Source organism: Alternaria ventricosa (genome assembly GCF_023758065.1).
Source record: "Alternaria ventricosa strain BMP 2768 chromosome Unknown scaffold_11, whole genome shotgun sequence".
Lineage (NCBI taxonomy): Eukaryota > Fungi > Ascomycota > Dothideomycetes > Pleosporales > Pleosporaceae > Alternaria > Alternaria ventricosa.
The window spans coordinates 385,888-403,232 of record NW_026055691.1 but is presented as its reverse complement, the minus strand read 5'-3'; the positions used below and the strand labels follow the sequence as shown (position 1 = coordinate 403,232).

Below are 17,345 nucleotides of genomic sequence, written 5' to 3'. Positions count from 1 at the left end.
TTACGTTGATCAACTTTCCGCTCTATAGCCAAGGCTGAGGACTTGACATGATACTAACTCCTTATAGGGCGTCAGGCGAGACATCCAACGCATCCTTCGTATAAGATCACAGTAACGCGTGTGCGTCGGTGTAGGCGACCAAATGGCTTTCACGTCAAGATGACCCGCTATTCTATGTGAGCACAAGACAGACAGATCCAGAAGGGGTGAGAAATAATTAGATGGTTTCTTGATTCGGAGTGATTATGTGCAGTTATGTACGGTAGTCGCTATTTACTACAGCTTGTGGCTGCTCATCGACCATACACATCGTAGTTATGGGCGTTGATCAGCGCCATACCCTCTTTCCTGTATGTGTCCGGCTCCAAATAACTTGTGACATTGGCGTCGAAAACCATGTCCATTGGGTTGGCGTTGTCGTACGGAGCCCACATGGCCTCTGTTCCATTGTAGTCGTACGTCTCCCTCCATGCGTTGGGGTCAAGGTCGTGGATGAAGCTGACCCAGTTGCTGTTCATGAATCTGGAAAGATCGCGGTAGTTTTCCGTCTTGTTCTCGAACGGAGGAGCGGCAGCAGGCAGGTAGCCGACACCCTGTAGGTTGAGGAACACGAACGAAACTTCTTGGAAATGTGTGACACCGACTGCGGCGGGAAGACCAGCCGGGATGGCGTTGAAACGGTAGCAGTATGCAGAAATGTTGGCAGCAGCCCATGTCTCGCAGGTCAATCTGCGGTTGGCGATGAAGACCTGATCACCAAAGTAGGACGCTGAGCGGCGATACTCCGGTCCCCATTCAGGGCCCAGCGTGAGGTTACCCAAGCTTTGAATCACGTTGACCGAAGGATCGTTAGGGTACGCTGCAAGCAGTTGCTCTATCAAATTGGCAGGAACTCCGTCTGCCATGATGAAGGTACGAAGATCCTCGGTGGAGTTCACAGGCGCAGGGCTGAAGGCCGAGCCCTCATCCGAGTTGGCACCCGAAATGATTGGGACATGAACGAACTCGCCTGTGTTGAGCTGGAGCGAAGTGCGCTTCTGGATGAAGTCACCATCCAGACAAGGCATGAAGTTCGTGATGTTGAAAGTCGGGGTCGTCGTATTGAGTGCAGTGTTGAGCTGCTCTGCGGGGAGCTGGCGGAGACATTCAAGTGGGCTGGTGGTGTTTGCGCAGTTTGTTCGGCGAGTGAGCTCGTTGTACATGTCGGCGTAGCCTACTGCTGGATCGGGAAGACGGCCGAAGTTGATAGGGTTACCACTCTGCATGATAGCACCACGGAAGAGCTTGTCATCGCGTCCACTGTAGGCTGTCAAGTGGAAGCCAACAGACGCCCCACCAGCACTCTCGCCGTATATGGTAACTTTCTCTGGATCCCCTGTTTCCTGTCAATTTATGCGGTTCATGTGTTCCAATAGGAAAACGTACCTCCGAAAGCTTCAATGTTCTCCTGCACCCATTGCAGTGCCAGGCGCTGATCCCTCAGGCCGAGGTTGAGGTTGCCAGTGTCCCTGACTTCTTCACTTCCACTCAGGAAGCCCCAGGCAGATAGTCGGTAGTTGATGGTAACACCAATGATGGGCTTTCCGATCTTTTGAGCGTTCTCCACGGTGAAGGACATGTTGTAGCGCTGATCGATACCTCCTCCTTGGGAGAAACCGCCTCCATGGATCCAGAATGCGACTGGAAGCTTGTCCTCTGCACTGCATCCTGCCGGGCGGATAACGTTCAGGTACAGACAGTCTTCCGATATCTAACATCAGGAAACCAGGTCAGTGTATGCGAAATGGCTGTTTGGTTTATTCAAAACCTACCGGGTAGTTCCATTGATCAGATCCATATCCGTAGCACTGCAAGGTATGTTAGCCATGCCCTATACGTCAGATCAAGGTATGTACCTCAGTAGAGTACTGCGTCGCCGGCTTTGCCTCATCCCAAGAAGCATTGAGGCTGACAGGGTTCCTGAAGCGAAGACTTCCAACAGGCGGTTGGGCATACGGAATACCCAAGAAGAAGTCCTGATCATACTCGGCAGAGTGTGTGCCGACGTATGTTCCGTTCTTCGTCTGAGCAGTGGGCACAGCAGCTTCGGAAGCTGCTAGGCCGAGGAACAGCGCGGCCGCTAGAGAGTTGCGCAACATCTTGACAAGCGATGACAGATGGGATCAAGCCCAAGCAATCGGTAAACTCAGCCATGCTTTATAGTGACAAGCCTTAGCTCGCTGTTGCTCGGTAGCCTCGTCTCGGGGGATAAAGTTCGTGTCGTCCAGCGCGACTAGACATCTGCCGCTCCGTCCTTGAATCCGGGGTATGACGGTATCTAACGCCAAAAATGAAAATGGTCCGAACCGAGGATGGAGTTTTGCGGGGATCATGACATCGTGACACTCGTTGGTTTTCTCGGGAGGTGGAGAAGCACGCACGATCGGGTTCGCTATTGGACAGACTCGACCCGATGTTTACCCGCAGACCTCCAGATGCCTCTTAGCGTGGCAATCTGGACGATGCTGTGGGGTGCAGGAAAGGCACACCCCAACGGCATTTCTGAGTCTGGGGCTCAGACTATCCCCGGTGTTTTGGCCCCCAGAGATCCTCTCCTTTCCACTTTGATCGCGGCACACGACACACGGGATCTTTGAGATACTCTTATGGCATTGAGTGGAGACGCACGTACTAAATGCGCAGTAAATACTGGGATGCATACACAAGACAGAAGGTCTACAAAAGCATTCGGCAACTCCATCGGAGACACTACGGCATTCTACCATCGGAACAGGCATCCGCTCCATGAGGCTCTTCTACCGACTCAGCTTTCTGTCCTATCGCCAAGGTTCCTTACTCGGTAGTATTGGTAATTGTGGTGCACATCGCGATTCACACAGAATCGGCCTCACCAGAACTGTCTTAGTCCTTTCTCTTCATTTCGGGTTGCGAGAATTTTGTCGCCGCGACAACTCCATTCGGTCTGCCATCCGCGGTACTTGACCTAGGCAGATATGCATGCGGCGATGTGATTGAGCTAGGCATCAGTGGTTTTGGACAGCACACGCATACTAACAGATGAGGGCTCCACCAGCCTAATCGTTCTGGGGCCGGGCCTGGGGTAACAACCGCAAATGCCTCCGCTCTGCAAGTGGCCGGTACTCCTTTCGAAGCAGCCTCCATCACAAAGAGGTTTCTCGAATCAAACTCCATTACATATGGAATCAGGCTGGAGAGAACTCGCCGTTGATCGTGTATAGCAAGGACTTGGGCGTGAAGTGATAGACTATCGTTTCGACTACGTGATATCATCTAAAATATACTATTATCTGCGCAAGTGAACGGTCCGTTCAACGTGCTATTAGGGTCATTGTAGATGTCAATAAGCGCCTTCAATGATGTGTACAGCCCTCCTATCATCAGGAAAAGAGTCACCATCATGATAGCGTAGTTGACAGCCGCTACAGCCTTCTTCCGTGGTGAGCTCCACTGTGTCTTCCAGTTCAGATGTAGCCAGAAAATGCTCGTGAGCCCGAAGGTGAACCATGAGATGAAGATGGCAGACGAAATATTGAGGATAGATGAGAAGATCGGTATCGCGTTGGAAATGACGAAGGAGACGATCCAGAAGAGGGCACCGAGGCCAATCCAAAGGGTCCAGGTGAAGGCATTGTGTACGTTAACAGCCTCGGGCTTCATGTTACGCATGATAGTGATGTACTACGTAGACGTTAGCTTTGTCTTCTTTTTTACGGTAAAAGAGATCGTACCATGAACTTGATGGCAGTAATACCGATAATCAGGCCAGTTCCCAATACAGAAGGGATAAGAATGCCGTAAGCAATCTTAGCCGTCAATTCTGGCGCTGAACCAAGCGCTGGAGAAGTAACAGCATCGCCTGCCAGACCGTAGATGACACAGGCGACCACGATGTAGATTACAACCTCGAAGGACTTCTGCATGAAAAGAGCAGGGGCGAAGTCCTTGGATGGGTCCCGCATTTCGGCCATAACGCTGATGAAGCTTTGGTTTCCCGCGAAAGCAAAGGCGACATTGAGCAGAGCATTGACAGCCTCTACAAAGCTAGGCTTTCCGACCAGAACTATCTTGGCCTCGAAACCTGGCGGAGCTTGTGGTCCACCGACACCAAGCGCGATCATGACGATCAGAACTGCAGCTACGATGGAAATCGTGCAGACCCAGCTAGCTGCGGCTGCAAAAGAGAGCTTTCGTGGGATGCAGAGCAGCCAGCAGAGAATATGAGGGAAAGCTAAAAAAGCCACCGTGCAGAGGGCGTGGCGCGAAAGTGTGTTGAGGGCGACCGACAAAGTGATGTTGGCGGAAGCGCAGATAAGGACGAGGTTGAAAACGAATGCGATTCCAAGGAAGCACTCGAATGGCTTTCCTCCGACGTACAACGCGCAGTCTACCAGATTGGTGACCATGGGATATTTCCTGTAGAACTGGAGAAGGATGTAACCGCAATAGGTCGTCAGACCACCGAACCCGAGGATTGCGATAATACCGGGGATCAGACCGAGCGTCTTTAAAGCGGAGGGCAAGCTGAGGATTCCGATTCCGACTTCGATGGTGATCAGGATCACGCACGCTCGCCATCGGCCCAGTGTACGGTAGTTCTCTCCCGGAGCGTTTGGATACTCGGTCGCTCCAGCAAATCCGTCGCCTGTCCATCCCGTCGTTATGTCGGTGTTGTGTCCGTATGCCTCCATGTCGTCTTTATCCGACGCGGTCGTGTGAGAAGCAACATCGCCGTTGGAAGGCGTTTGGGGCTCTTTCTTGAGGAAGGCTTTCAGACCCATGGTTGAAGTTCGACCGTAATAACGTGTTACAGGGTCTCAAAATGCAATGAACGAAATGTGACTCGGTAGCGAGGAGCGGCGACGCTGGGTCTTTTGAATCTCCTCGCCTCCTGTATCGGACCTCTGGGTCATCATCCTAAGACGTAACGTGTGCTAGTGGCCGAGCAGATCCTGGGTGATCGCCTCCCGGCGACTAATGCACATATTGACTTGAATTCTGGGTAGCATGACGCACCTTCAACGGATCCGCTGTCAAGCCTGCCATAGCGGAGTGTAGTTTGTGGGGGAATGAGCACGAGGAGGCTACATGCGGCATAGGTATCAGAAAACATCCTCGCTGCGTAGTGCCAGTGCAGAAAGGGTCCTGAACTTTGATGAGAAGTGTGGGTCATCGTGAGTAATAGTTTGCGCTGAGACGTGACCGTGTCGTCGCGAGCTCCACATATCACGTAAAAGTCTTCGAGAAATTCTTCGCGCCGGGATTGGCCGCTTGGCAACGTCCTTGAGCCACCCGAAAAGCGGTGCTAGGTGTGACGTATTAGCTGAGCATGCTAGATGTCTGTCATCAAAAGAGTTCGTCGGAGTAGTGTGAGAGATGCGGTCGACAAGGTAATGCCGTGGTCAGCGGGAGGGAGGTGGGACCAGAGCGGGCGCTAGACACTAGGCTGGTGCTCCCTCCAAGGCTGAGGCGGCACAAGGCACGCGACAAAAGCACGCAGTCGTAATGCTTCCTGTTGCACGGAATCGAATACTCCGGGACGTGTAGTTATTGTAGCGGATTCGATGAACCTTTGACTATCCTCCTTCCTGTCTTATCAATGTTAACACGACACTTACAAATTGGACTGGTAGCTTCTTGTCAGTTAAGAGCAGTGGCTGGTAGTTGCAATTATTCGCAGGCACACACATATGCGTTTTGACACCGGAATGCATGATCGCATAGCTTTGAGGATTGCGAATGATTTTGGGAGGCTATATGCAAACTTCCTATCGCGAGAAGATAGCGTATCGAGGCGTGTAGCACTACATCTAAGCTGGTGGTGTTGCAAAAAGGTACAGCCGGGTCTTGATTGGCTCGAATGCAGGGCAACAATTAGCTCGTCCTTGGCCGTCCGGGGCTTGAAGGTGGTTTTGGTGTCTGGACTTTCCATGTTGTGCTTGGTACCCGGTTCGTGGGATGGCTGGAGACAAGATTTCGGGAGACGATGCAAAAATGGGCAAGCGATTGTCATAGTAAAGATGACGTTCGACGGTTGATCAGTTGATGGCACCCGAAGCAAATGAGCCGCGGAAACGGCCATTGACACTAAGTCGCTTCCAAGTTTAGCGTTTGACTATTGCCACCGCGCCTTGTGGGGCTCACCGGGGAATAGAACAACAAGGTTCCCCAATGTCGCTCCAGCGGCATCTTTGCGGGAAAATCAGCGGGTATGTGAAAGTCAAGTAGACATCGAGATGGACAACCGCGAGTGAGAAGGTCTTGTGTTGAGCAGGCCAATGAGTGTAGATAGAAAAGCAGAGAAATATGCTCGCCAAGGACTGCCGATCGTCTTGTTCTAGTGCACCCGCTGGTTGGACGGCAGGTGGCACCGACCCAGGTGCCAGAACTTTCCCTCTTCTACCTTCTGCGTTCTTGTACCACACACACCGCCATCGCACAACCTTTGTTCCCGGCCTTCGTGCGTATTTTGTTTGTCACTGGGTCATTCAAGGCCAAACGCAGAGAAAGCTCTACTCACATAGCAAGCCACCCCCGAGCTAGACGACGACTGCGTGTTGGCGAAGCCGTAAGAACCAAATCAGGTTGCAGAATGTCATTTCTTACCAAGAACCGAAGAACAAGCCCTCAAGATGCCCCCGAAGCCACCCAAGACAAATTTCCCGCCGCTCAGCTCGGCCTCCTAGGTATGGTTTTCCCATGTCACCGACACTAGTTGTTGTTCGCCCGAGCCACGCACTGACAGCACACTCCAGCGCTGGTACGAGTCGCAGAGCCAATTGCCCTTACTTCGATACTTCCATACGCATGGAAACTCGTCACCAACTTCCAAGTTGGGTCTGAAACGAACGCACCGTTCTTCGCCGGTCTGCTCATCTCTGCCTTCTCCCTCGCCGAAGCATGTTCAGGCATGTATTGGGGCTCAGTCTCCGATCGCATAGGTAGAAAACCCGTTGTCATACTTGGATGTCTTGGGACAATGTCCTCTTTGCTACTTGTTGGCTTAGCTCCAAACTTTTGGGTCGCGCTCCTTGGACGAATCATCGGTGGCGCACTCAATGGCAACATTGGCGTCATCCAGACCATGGTTGGAGAATTGGTGAAGCGACCAGAGCATGAACGTAAGTGACCAAAGTTACTATGTCGGGCGTTGCTAACTAGAAGCAGCAAAGGCGTACGCAGTCATGCCATTCGTCTGGAGCATTGGTACTATCATTGGCCGTAAGACAAGATCAATCCATCGACTCCTGCTTATTTGTACTGATTACAACAGCGTCGATTGGCGGATACTTTGCTGAGCCCGCTCGTAACTTTCCATCTGTCTTCAGCCCCACAGGTCTTTTTGCGAGGTTCCCCTACCTACTTCCAAATATCATCTGTGCTTCCTTGCTTCTGCTCTCCATCTTCATGGCATACTTCCTTCTAGAGGAGACTCACCCGGACAAGCAGCCACGAGGCTACTTCGAACAATACGATGCGGCTGTTGCAGAGACACCTCTTCTGCCAGCTCAAGGCGCGACGGCCGATGCGTCCGCGAACCTGACCGCAGAATCTTATGGCACCTTCAACGCCGTGGAAGTCGAACACGACGAGATCTGGCGCGTGCGCTCCAACGGCGACTGGGTAGAATCTCCGACGAGTGAAAAGGTCTTCACACGTCCAGTCATCATGTTCGTCGTAGCGCTAGGTATCTTCACGTATCATTCCGTAAGTCTCCTAGTCCGTCACAACGAACGAACAGCCGGCTAATCGTGTACTAGATGACATACGATCACTTGCTCCCCATCTTCCTCCAAGACAAACGCGCCGACGATGACATGAACGCGCTCGACCTTTCGCCTTCGTCATTGGGAGGTGGTCTTGGCATACCCATCCAGAATGTGGGCATTATTCTTTCCCTCAACGGCATCATCCAGCTCGCGATCCAGGGTTTCGTCTTCCCTCTACTGGCGGATTGCTTTGGCGTATGGCGTCTGCTTCTCATGGTCACACTGGCACATCCGATCGCATACTTCATTGTTCCTTTCTTGCAGCTTCTTCCTGAGAACTTGCTCTATCCTGGTCTGTTCGCTTGCTTGACCGTACGAAACTTGACGTCGATTCTCGCCTTCCCCCTTCTTCTGATCATGATCAAAGAAGCTACGCCCGACAGATCGCATCTTGGAAGAATCAACGGGTTGGCTGCATCTACCGGCGCTGCCTGCCGCACAGTAGCAAGTCCCATCGCCGGTTTGCTTTACGGCCTCTCTATCGAGCTTCACTTCACACCTTTAGCTTGGTGGGGTTCCGCTCTGGTCGCAATTTGCGGAGCTCTTCAGGTGCCCTTTCTCAATCGCGCAGCGCATGAGTGTCGCGCTCGAGTGCGTAACGTGGCTAGCGACTATTTGACCAAGGAGCGTCGTCGGAGCGAAGTGGTTCGCATTGTAGTAGAAGATCAAGAGTAATCGGTGCAGCAGGTCTCGCGCATGATAAGGATCAGTTTGATTATAGACGAGAAGTTGGCATGGCATTTTTGTTTGTTCGTTTTTCCACATCGACTCGCTTGTAAAAAGCGAGCTTGCTCCTCGGCGTCTTGGGTACAACGGCAACGATACCAGAACACAAGGCATTGGCGTTTAGCATAGGTCTCTTGGCGTTTACTGTATTCACATTGGCATAGATCACTGTAATTATTCGCATGTTTGGCAACAAGAACAATACGACACATTTTCCACAGGCCCAAGTCACAGTAACTGCCGTTCTCGAGTGTGCAGCTGAGAGCACTGGGGTAGAACATAGCATAAAGTCGGTCGTTCATGCGAGGTCCTCCATCACGGATGAATTCTTGAAACGGCTGGGATGCCATGGACACGGGGAGTACGAGAATAGCAACGTGTCAGGGCTCTCCGAAAGGGCAACCCGACAATACCCCGAGGTAGTGAGATGTAATCGAAACAGCTCTTCAGCTGAAGGATGGAGGGTTGTTGCCATCTTCTGTGCTACTCCATAATACTCTGAAAGCCTTCGATAAACCCAAGCTCATCACATAGCCGAGTTCGCGTGTGTACTCGTGTCGTGACAGCTCGTCGCACGGTTCATCGCGAGTCGCGAACACTGCCGTCATTCCCGCGTTCACGAAGCCATCCATGGATCGTCTGCGCCTGTGTTCCGAGCTGACACCGCCACTCCCGGCCGTTCACGACATCTTTTTGCCCTGTTCCACACGCTGCAAGGTACCCGTGCGCCATGTCTCTAAAGCTTGTCGTCTTATCCTTGCATGATGCGCAATGTCTGAGAGGCAGGCAACCGCGACCTCCATTTAGAAGTCAGATCAGCTTTTCGATAGTGCACAGTATTGATTTGCAGAGGGATGTTGAGTTGTTTGCGGCCGATGAATCGCGCATCTCCATCCATGGGCTCGCTTGCCCGCCCAACTCGACCAGAAGTACCTGAGGTGTTGACACGACGAGCCGATGGCTTTCCCACGGCACTTCAAAGCTCTCGTTCATGCCGCGCTCCTTACAATAAAGCAACCAAGCCTTTGAGACACGACCTTCCGATGGGCCTAGGATGTATGTCACTCGAAGCTTGTTGTTCCTGACGCTCGTTGGCCGCAGCGATGGCGGAACACCCATGAAACACGCCCGTGCATATTCTTCAGAACGACAGCGTCATGGCTATAGTTGGTCGGCGGCTCCGCCCAAAAAGGAAATACAGGCAACGGAGATCGACTTGGCTAGGCAATACGGCTCTGGACGAATGCAGGAGAATGAACGGAGTGGAGACGACGCAGGAGGTGGGCAAGAATGGAACCCTCCAGATGCCCGTATGTACGGCATTGGTGCATTCGAAGTATTGCTACTGAAGGTGATCCGAAAGGCAACAGAGCTGGGTTGCGATGACCTGTCGACAGCCTGCGGCTCTGCGTTTCTACCCGTACGACTGACACTGGACCCCGACCAGTCGTTGGCCTGCCGCACAATATACTTGACGCTCTTGGCTTGCCAAAATATACACTGCCGACGCCATTGGCTCGTACCTGCATGATAGTCTACTCCGGTGGGCTATTTAGGGCGTTTCGGAAAGCGCCCCTGTTCGCTTACGATCTGCTCACGCCAAAGCCATCCGACTGGGATCCACCACCTTTAGCCAGGCCATCTTGTAACCGACGACCCTACTGCCGAGTGGACCTGCAGAGCGCGCGACAACGACCGACATGGAACCTCCTTGGGCGAGTCGTTCTGATCGTGGCTGAGCATGCGAGTCGGAGGCCCTCGGTGGACCAATCCTTTAGAAATGTTTCGAGACGGCTTGTTTCGAACGAGCGCTGGTGGTAGAAGTATATCTTGACCCTTCGTCCTTCCCCTCAGTGCATCTACACACGCTTTGTTTTCTAATCACAGCATTGCATTTGCTGCTACTTTCGCTTCCCAAGACGAACACAGTCGCACTCTTTTTGACTTTGTTCTCTTGTTAGACCGTCATTCGTTAAGGTCCAACTACAACATACATTGATATTCGCTTTACTACCTAAATTCGATTTCGACGTTTATATATCACCATGAAGTCAACATACGCTCTCTTGGTCACTGGCCTCGCCGCTCAACAAGCCGCCGCCACCTGGAACTTCTTCGACAACTTCGGCACTCCCGACTACAGCAACAACGTCTGCGACGATAAGCAGAAGGGCGGCTTCAACTGGGCCGATCTCATCGATGGCCAGGATGTCGGCAACTATGGCGACTTCGACTTCTCTGGGGGCTGGAAATGCTCAAACTCCTTTGGCAAGCGGGACTCTCTGAGCAAGCGTACCTTTGGAAACAAGTGCATCAAGAACACCATCCAGAAGAACAAGCCCGCTGCATTTGGCTGTGCCCAGCGCGGTTTCTCCATTACTCACATGGACGTCTCGGCTGAGTTCGACGCTGAGCTCGAGCTCCACTATAAGATGGGAGACGGATCCATCTGCAAGCAACACAGCAGCTGCTCGGCTGGTGGATCAACACTGCAGAACACCCAGTGTGGTGGTGCAAAGTCCGTCGAGGTCTACCTTGGATCTCACTACAAGGGTGACAAGGAGTCTTGCGAGATCGGTTTCCACAACATCGGCTTCGACTGTGACGCTGAGAAACCATACACTCCTCCTTCGCCTCCTTCGCCGCCGCCTCCACCTGAGGTCCCCGCCTCAAGCGAGGTTCAGTCTTCCACCATCGCCATCGAGTCGTCGACTGCCCCAGCCTCCAGCGCTGTTTCTTCCGCTGTTGAGACTACGGCTTACTCTGCCATAGAGACTACCGTCATCTCATCTGCTGTCGAGACCCCTGCTTCTTCGTCCGCTGTCGAGACCCCCGCCACTTCTGCCAACGAGTGTGGACAGTACGGTGGAGAGGGATGCCCACCTGCTGAGACACCTGCATCTTCGGGCGCTCCCTACACCAACAGCTCCATGCCCGCCTACACTCCCCCAGCTTCCTCCGCCGTGGAGATCACCAGCTACCCGGCGTCGGTTCCTTCCATCAGCACTGCTACCCCCCAACCGGAGTCTTCCACCGTTGTTGTGCCACCCACATCCGAGAGCTCTGCTGCTGCTGGCTGCGGCTACGGAGAGTCTTGCGAACAGTCATCCACTGTCGTAGCCTCCTCCGCTGTTGTCTCCTCCGCCGCTGTTTCGTCTGCCGTTGTCACATCTGCTGTCCCTGCTACCAGCTCAGCCGCTCCTCAGCCTTCCAGCCCCAGCTATCCTCCCGTCGACATCACCGACTCGGTTCCCAAGTGCATGAACTCGTGGCTCCAGATCTCCGCCCCAGACTGCAAGGACAACACCGACTCCAACTGCTACTGCCTCAAGCCTGAGTTCACCAAGAACGTTATCGATTGTATCTCTGCCCGCTGCGGTAGCGACGACGAGATTAGCAAGGGTCTGCAATACTTCATTGGTATCTGTGCCCAGCATGTCCCGGAGAACCCTTCCATTGTTGGAGACTGCCCTTCATACATTCCTTTGAACCCTACCCCTGCTGCTCCTTCTGCTCCTCCCGCTCCCCCTGCTGGTGGTGAGAGCTCTGCCGCTCCCTCTGCCCCTGCTTCCAGCGCGTACGGCCCCGGTTACCCTGATGAGACTCCTGCTGCTAGCACCACTACCGCTGCCGGCGAGACTCCTGTCATCACCACTGCTGTCTCTTCTGCGACTATGACCGAGATCGTTGGCACCACCACTGCTGCTGGCGAGACCCCTGCTGGGGAGACACCTTGCACTACCATCACATTCGGCACAACTACTCTCACCGTCCCTCAAGTTCACTTCACCACTCAGCCCGCCTCTGCCGGCGCCAACCCAACTGAGCCCGTTGCTCTTGTTCCCGGCACTGCTGAGCCTCCTCAGACCCCAGCTGCCACCACACCTGCCGGTGGTGCGCCTTACCCCATCCCCTCTACCATGGGAACCGCCACTGTCCCGATGGGTACTGCCACGGGTACTGGTGCCATCCGTCCCTCTTCGCCAGCTGAGTTCACTGGCGCTGCCTCGCCCTTCAACGTTGTGCCCAAGGGTGCTCTGTTCGGTGCGGCTCTCGCCTTGTTCGCATTGTAGACGCTATACATTTTAATGTAGTGCAGCTTTCCTTTTCTATGTTTTCACTGTTTGTATTTAGCGGTTAGTTCGAAACATGATACACAGCCCGCATCTGAAGAAGCGATGGTGTAATACATGGGGTTCCCTTGGAACCATAGAGTATATAGACAAGTATACATATGTGATTTACAATTCACAGCCGCTCTCTCGTGATGATGTTCGTTTGCGCAACGTGCGGTAAGAGATGCGCATACAGATCAAGCCTTTGTAGACACCAATATGTGGACCATGAGATAGCTCTCTGAGCTAAGGTAGCTCCAGACTAAGAAGTGCCGTTCGCATGTGAGAAGATGGGGGTATGTAGATCGCCATGTGCCGAGGTCCATCAAGAGCGGCTCCTGTGCGCAACCTCCAGGGATCGTCATCAATGCTAGCTTCCCCAGACTCCGCGTGTGCCGTCTGATGACAATAACAACAGCCCCTCGAACTATGAGCCCGAATACTAATCACGACGCCCACCATGTCGTCTGGCGCATCGCAGCCCACGCCGGGCCCCGGTAAATCGCAACCGATCGACCCAATATTGCGCAATGCGCTCCGCTACACCATCTCGGCAAAGGAGTACCAGCTGCTGCATCAATACCTCCTTTCGCGCGCCCCAGTTGTCAAGAAGCGCACCATAACCCCGAAGCAATACGATGCCATTGTCAAGGGCCCGGATGACTACAATGTAGCCGCCTTCCGCGCGGCACTGCGGTTAGGCATCGTGACCTTCTCGGGGCTGAAGGCATGGGAAGTGGTCAAGACCAGGCTTCTGTCGCGTGGGACAGCGAACAGGTGGGCATACGTCCTTTCGCTTTCAAGAAGGTGCGCGTTAACACTCCCTTAGGAACCAACCCAGAACCTCCGTTTTCAAGTCGTCCAATGTCCGCCTCAGCAGCTCCCTCGCCCTCATACTCCTTTCCCACCGCCTGCTCCGGCGCATCTTCGTGCGCATCCGCGAGAGCCTACTCAGCCATGAAGGCAAGTCGTTCCGGCGGCGGAATCCACGCATAGCACGTTCCTTGACATCCAAGTTGGCACCGGCCATTGGATCCAGCTTAGCAGGCTTCTTCCTCGCTGTGTACCCAGGGGATCAGCTGCGCGTCACAATCGCCATCTACATCATGACAAGGGCTCTGGAGTTTGGCTACAACTACCTAGAGGAACTAGGATACATGAAGAACAGGCCCAGTTGGTTCGGCTCTTGGATGATCATGCCAGTCGTTTGTGGGCAGCTATTGCACGCATTCGTCTTCGACCGCGACTGTTTCCCCTCTGGATTTGGAGACCATATCTTGAAGAACTCGCCAGAGTACATACAGAAACGCCCCGAAGACTATCCCAGCACAGCGCCGTGGCCAGGCACCTTCGACATAGTGGACAACTTAGCAGAGATCTCGCGACAGCGCTGGCCACCCTTTGTATCGCCCATCCTTTTCCCCAATGCTGAAACGTTACCAAAGCGACTGACGTCCATCTCTCCGATAACGTCTCCCGCACATCCAGCGATCAAGTCCCTGTCATGCGCCTTGCTCCACCCGCAGGACCCGTCCTGTCTACGTACCTACGTCCAATACTGGATCCAAGCCTTCCCCAAGATCGCTCGTTTCTTCACGCTCTTCTTCACAGCCATGAGCATCACAAAGTACAAGGCCTTCCTCTCCGCTCCCATTGCCTCGTTGAACAGTCTGGCTAAGCGTATATTGCGCATGTCGCTCTTCCTCTCTGGCGCCATAGGAACGAGCTGGGGATCCATCTGCCTGTTCCAGAACATACTTCCTCGAGCCTTCTTGTCAACGCAACGCTGGTTCCTGGGTGGCTTTATAGGCGGACTCTGGGCCTTCTTGGAGAGAAAAGGTGGAAGGGGCAACTTCCTGTATACGGCGAGGATGTCGATTGATTCCATGTGGAAGGTGGGTGTTAAGAGGGGGTGGTGGAAGGGTTTCAAGAACGGGGATGTTCTGCTTTTCGTTGTCAGTTTGGCGACGGTTAATGCTCTGTACGAGATATCGCCCAGATCGGTCAACAGTGGCGTTGCGAGGAAGGGCTTAGGTGTGTTACGGGGTGAGGGCTGGGTTGACAGAGCGGCGGTGCCGAGAGAAGATGAAGGCAAAGAAGAGTAATGATATCCAACTGTTTACGCATACAGCTTTTGCTCATTGAGCACGATGACAATGCGTTTCGAAGTCACAAGTACTTATGCAGTATTTTAGTTTAGTATGAAAACATTTATTCCTGACTACATTGCTCTCGAAAGGATCGAACAGTTTTGAGTGGGGTATAACAAGGCCTAAGCTAAACAAGCACGCTGAGTCGCTTCCTCCGTCTCCTACCATTACAATCTTCCCCTCTCCATACCACCAGTTCATGCAGCTTGTATCATCACTCCATCTTCATACCCTCAGCGCACTCAGCCAACTCTCCCCTCTCACCACCATAGCTCTTCGGAACACCCTTACCCAGCTCAGCAGCGAGCTGATTACCATAGCTCAGAACAACAAACTTCTTGCTCGTCTCCTTGGCCACAACCAACTTCATCGCATTGAACAGCCAGCCCATGACCACAGGTACATTAACGAAGAACTTCCTGCTCAGCGTCTCAGGGTAGTGGCGTCCTAGTATCTCAATAGTCTTGTTGGTTGCCGTTTTGACGAGGGGGTCGCGGCGGAGGAAGGAGACTTGGAGGTAGTCGTGGATTTGGAAGCCTTGGTATGGGTCGGGGCCTTCGCCGAAGTTGGGGATGGGTGTTGTGGCGGCGGGCAGGTTGAGCGCTTGGACGGACTTCTCCATGAGGCCTACGCGCCAGCGGAGGAAGCTGTGGGTTCTGTTAGCATAGTCTTGTTTATTGTATGAGGTTGGGAATGGGGGAAGCATACCCATCTAGATCGCCAAAGGTAGCCTTGTTGTCCTTGACAGCTCCATAGATGTTGAAGGTAACGATATCCTTCTTGTTGGGGCTCTCTGGTACACCCTCAACCTCAAGTACGTATCCTAATCCATCAAACTTGTTCTTCGCGAACGTCTCTCCTGCTGCCTTGATAGGATCAAACTCCTTCCTCCACTTCAGCGTGTCAAGCAGCTGTGACTTGGCTTTCTCCAAATCATTCTGGTTGGCGCGGAGGAACTTTTGTAGTATGAGCTTGGTGTGGAAGGGCTTCGACTTGCTCAGTTCGATGCCGTAGACTTCATTGTGTTGAGCTTCGGTGGTGAGGGCTTCGAAGGCATCGTAGAACTTCGTGAGCGGGTGGTCGGGTGCGGTCTCTGGCCAAATGGGGCCTTGGGTGGGTGTTACGGTGCTGGGCTCGGGTTTGGCGTCGCTGGATGCGGCGATGGGAGCGGCCTCGGGAGCGGCCTCGGGAGCTGGGGCAGTAGCTTCAGGTGTGACTTCTGTCGGCTTTGCTTCCTCTTTCTTCTCGTCGACCGAAAGATCCGCTACCGCTGCGGTTGCGCTGTCGACGGCATCTCCATCGTCCTTCTTGTCGGCAGAGTCGGCTACAGGAGTAGGTTCGGGCTGCTTCTCCGGGCCGCCTGCTCCACTGAAGAGACCGGCGCCTTCCGTGGGTGCTGTGCTCACGTCTTCGGGCTTCGCTGCCATCTTGATGTGCGTTACGAGTGCGTGTTAGCTGTGCTGTCAACGTTGGGTTGGGGAATTGTTTCAAAGTGTCCGGAGATCATTCGAGATCGTTCCCTAAACTCCGGAACCGCTGCGCGTCCCCAGTCCTGGTATCAGCTTGGACAAGGAAGAGACCGCATAACTTTCTTTTGCAGTTTCACGACAACAAAGCAACCATATGAATTGATGCAGCATTACTGCAGATGTCTGTATTGTCTGCTAACATAATTCATTCTGCAATTTCAATACATGAACAGCTTGCAGAAACCTCACGTCAGCGTACAGTTTGCATGATCACATGGAAGATTTGCAATAGTGAGTCTTTCGTATTTGTTGAAAGTGATGGACCTATGTAGCTATATACGTGTCGACGAACGTCTATCGACCGGACAAGCTGACCTCCAGTCATATCACCGAAAACTGCCTCGATCTCATCCATCTCGTGTTGATGCCACTTGTTCGGTCGAAAGAGGAGCAGTTGCCATAGATCGTATCGAAACTGAGTGATCTGAGGTTGACAGTTAGCATAGGACGTAAACTGTGATTCTGAACAAAGATGCAGGTAAGAGAGCAATCAGCCGAAAGATGAAAAGTCTCGAATGTTTTTTCAATCAGTGAGGCGAACCCCGTCTGAGTTAGCATGAATTGGTGTTCATCATTGCAAAGGGAAGGAAGAGAAGATGGATCATGTACCTTTTAAATGAGAGCTGGTAGCTGTGTCAAGTGAGCTTTCAATCTAGTGCATACCTAGAGCAATGTCAGTAACGGTTCCAAAAGAAGACGTTTTGACGAAGGCTCGAGGGTGGAAAGATATTCAGGTAATCGAACTAGTTTATTCCCCACGAAGTGGTCGGTATTTGATAATACATTTGTTGCTCATCATCTAAGGATGGGTGCTTGGGGTATGGGGGTGTAGTCTAACCTTTCAAACTCTATCGCAGCCCACGAAGCCTTGCCGTCTCGACCATATCATGTCGAGGTCTGCTATCGCTTGTAACCAACGGACGGAGAGGATATGCGATGAACGGAAGGCTTCGTGGAGCTACGGACCGCAAGACGGCTGCGGCGCATTTGATAGCGCATCATGATCGCGTAGTCACATTATGACTGAGAACATTGAGA

At 53.0% G+C, this 17,345-nt stretch overlaps 6 protein-coding genes across 6 annotated transcripts; 3 read left to right on the top strand and 3 right to left on the bottom strand.

The window, feature by feature from the left end:
- Window positions 1-293: 293 nt before the first annotated feature.
- On the bottom strand, window positions 294-2,138 carry J4E93_006619 (uncharacterized protein; the record flags this gene model as incomplete). The annotated part of the gene is made up of 4 exons (XM_049344531.1): window positions 294-1,375; window positions 1,426-1,750; window positions 1,812-1,847; window positions 1,896-2,138. The coding sequence occupies 4 exons, from the start codon at window positions 2,136-2,138 to the stop codon at window positions 294-296; spliced, it is 1,686 nt and encodes a 561-aa protein (XP_049198185.1).
- A 1,153-nt stretch (window positions 2,139-3,291) lies between these two features.
- J4E93_006618 (uncharacterized protein) lies at window positions 3,292-4,799 on the bottom strand (the record flags this gene model as incomplete). The annotated part of the gene is made up of 2 exons (XM_049344530.1): window positions 3,292-3,699; window positions 3,750-4,799. The coding sequence occupies 2 exons, from the start codon at window positions 4,797-4,799 to the stop codon at window positions 3,292-3,294; spliced, it is 1,458 nt and encodes a 485-aa protein (XP_049198184.1).
- A 1,811-nt stretch (window positions 4,800-6,610) lies between these two features.
- Window positions 6,611-8,462, top strand: J4E93_006617 (uncharacterized protein; the record flags this gene model as incomplete). Its single annotated transcript, XM_049344529.1, has 5 exons — window positions 6,611-6,704; window positions 6,774-7,139; window positions 7,186-7,239; window positions 7,292-7,725; window positions 7,779-8,462. The coding sequence occupies 5 exons, from the start codon at window positions 6,611-6,613 to the stop codon at window positions 8,460-8,462; spliced, it is 1,632 nt and encodes a 543-aa protein (XP_049198183.1).
- A 2,096-nt stretch (window positions 8,463-10,558) lies between these two features.
- Window positions 10,559-12,586, top strand: J4E93_006616 (uncharacterized protein; the record flags this gene model as incomplete). Its single annotated transcript, XM_049344528.1, has 1 exon — window positions 10,559-12,586. One exon carries the CDS (start codon window positions 10,559-10,561, stop codon window positions 12,584-12,586), a length of 2,028 nt encoding a protein of 675 aa, XP_049198182.1.
- A 502-nt stretch (window positions 12,587-13,088) lies between these two features.
- Window positions 13,089-14,733, top strand: J4E93_006615 (uncharacterized protein; the record flags this gene model as incomplete). The annotated part of the gene is made up of 2 exons (XM_049344527.1): window positions 13,089-13,405; window positions 13,458-14,733. The coding sequence occupies 2 exons, from the start codon at window positions 13,089-13,091 to the stop codon at window positions 14,731-14,733; spliced, it is 1,593 nt and encodes a 530-aa protein (XP_049198181.1).
- A 259-nt stretch (window positions 14,734-14,992) lies between these two features.
- On the bottom strand, window positions 14,993-16,205 carry SFH5 (Non-classical phosphatidylinositol transfer protein (PITP); the record flags this gene model as incomplete). Its single annotated transcript, XM_049344526.1, has 2 exons — window positions 14,993-15,425; window positions 15,487-16,205. The coding sequence occupies 2 exons, from the start codon at window positions 16,203-16,205 to the stop codon at window positions 14,993-14,995; spliced, it is 1,152 nt and encodes a 383-aa protein (XP_049198180.1).
- Between the last annotated feature and the right edge of the window lie 1,140 nt (window positions 16,206-17,345).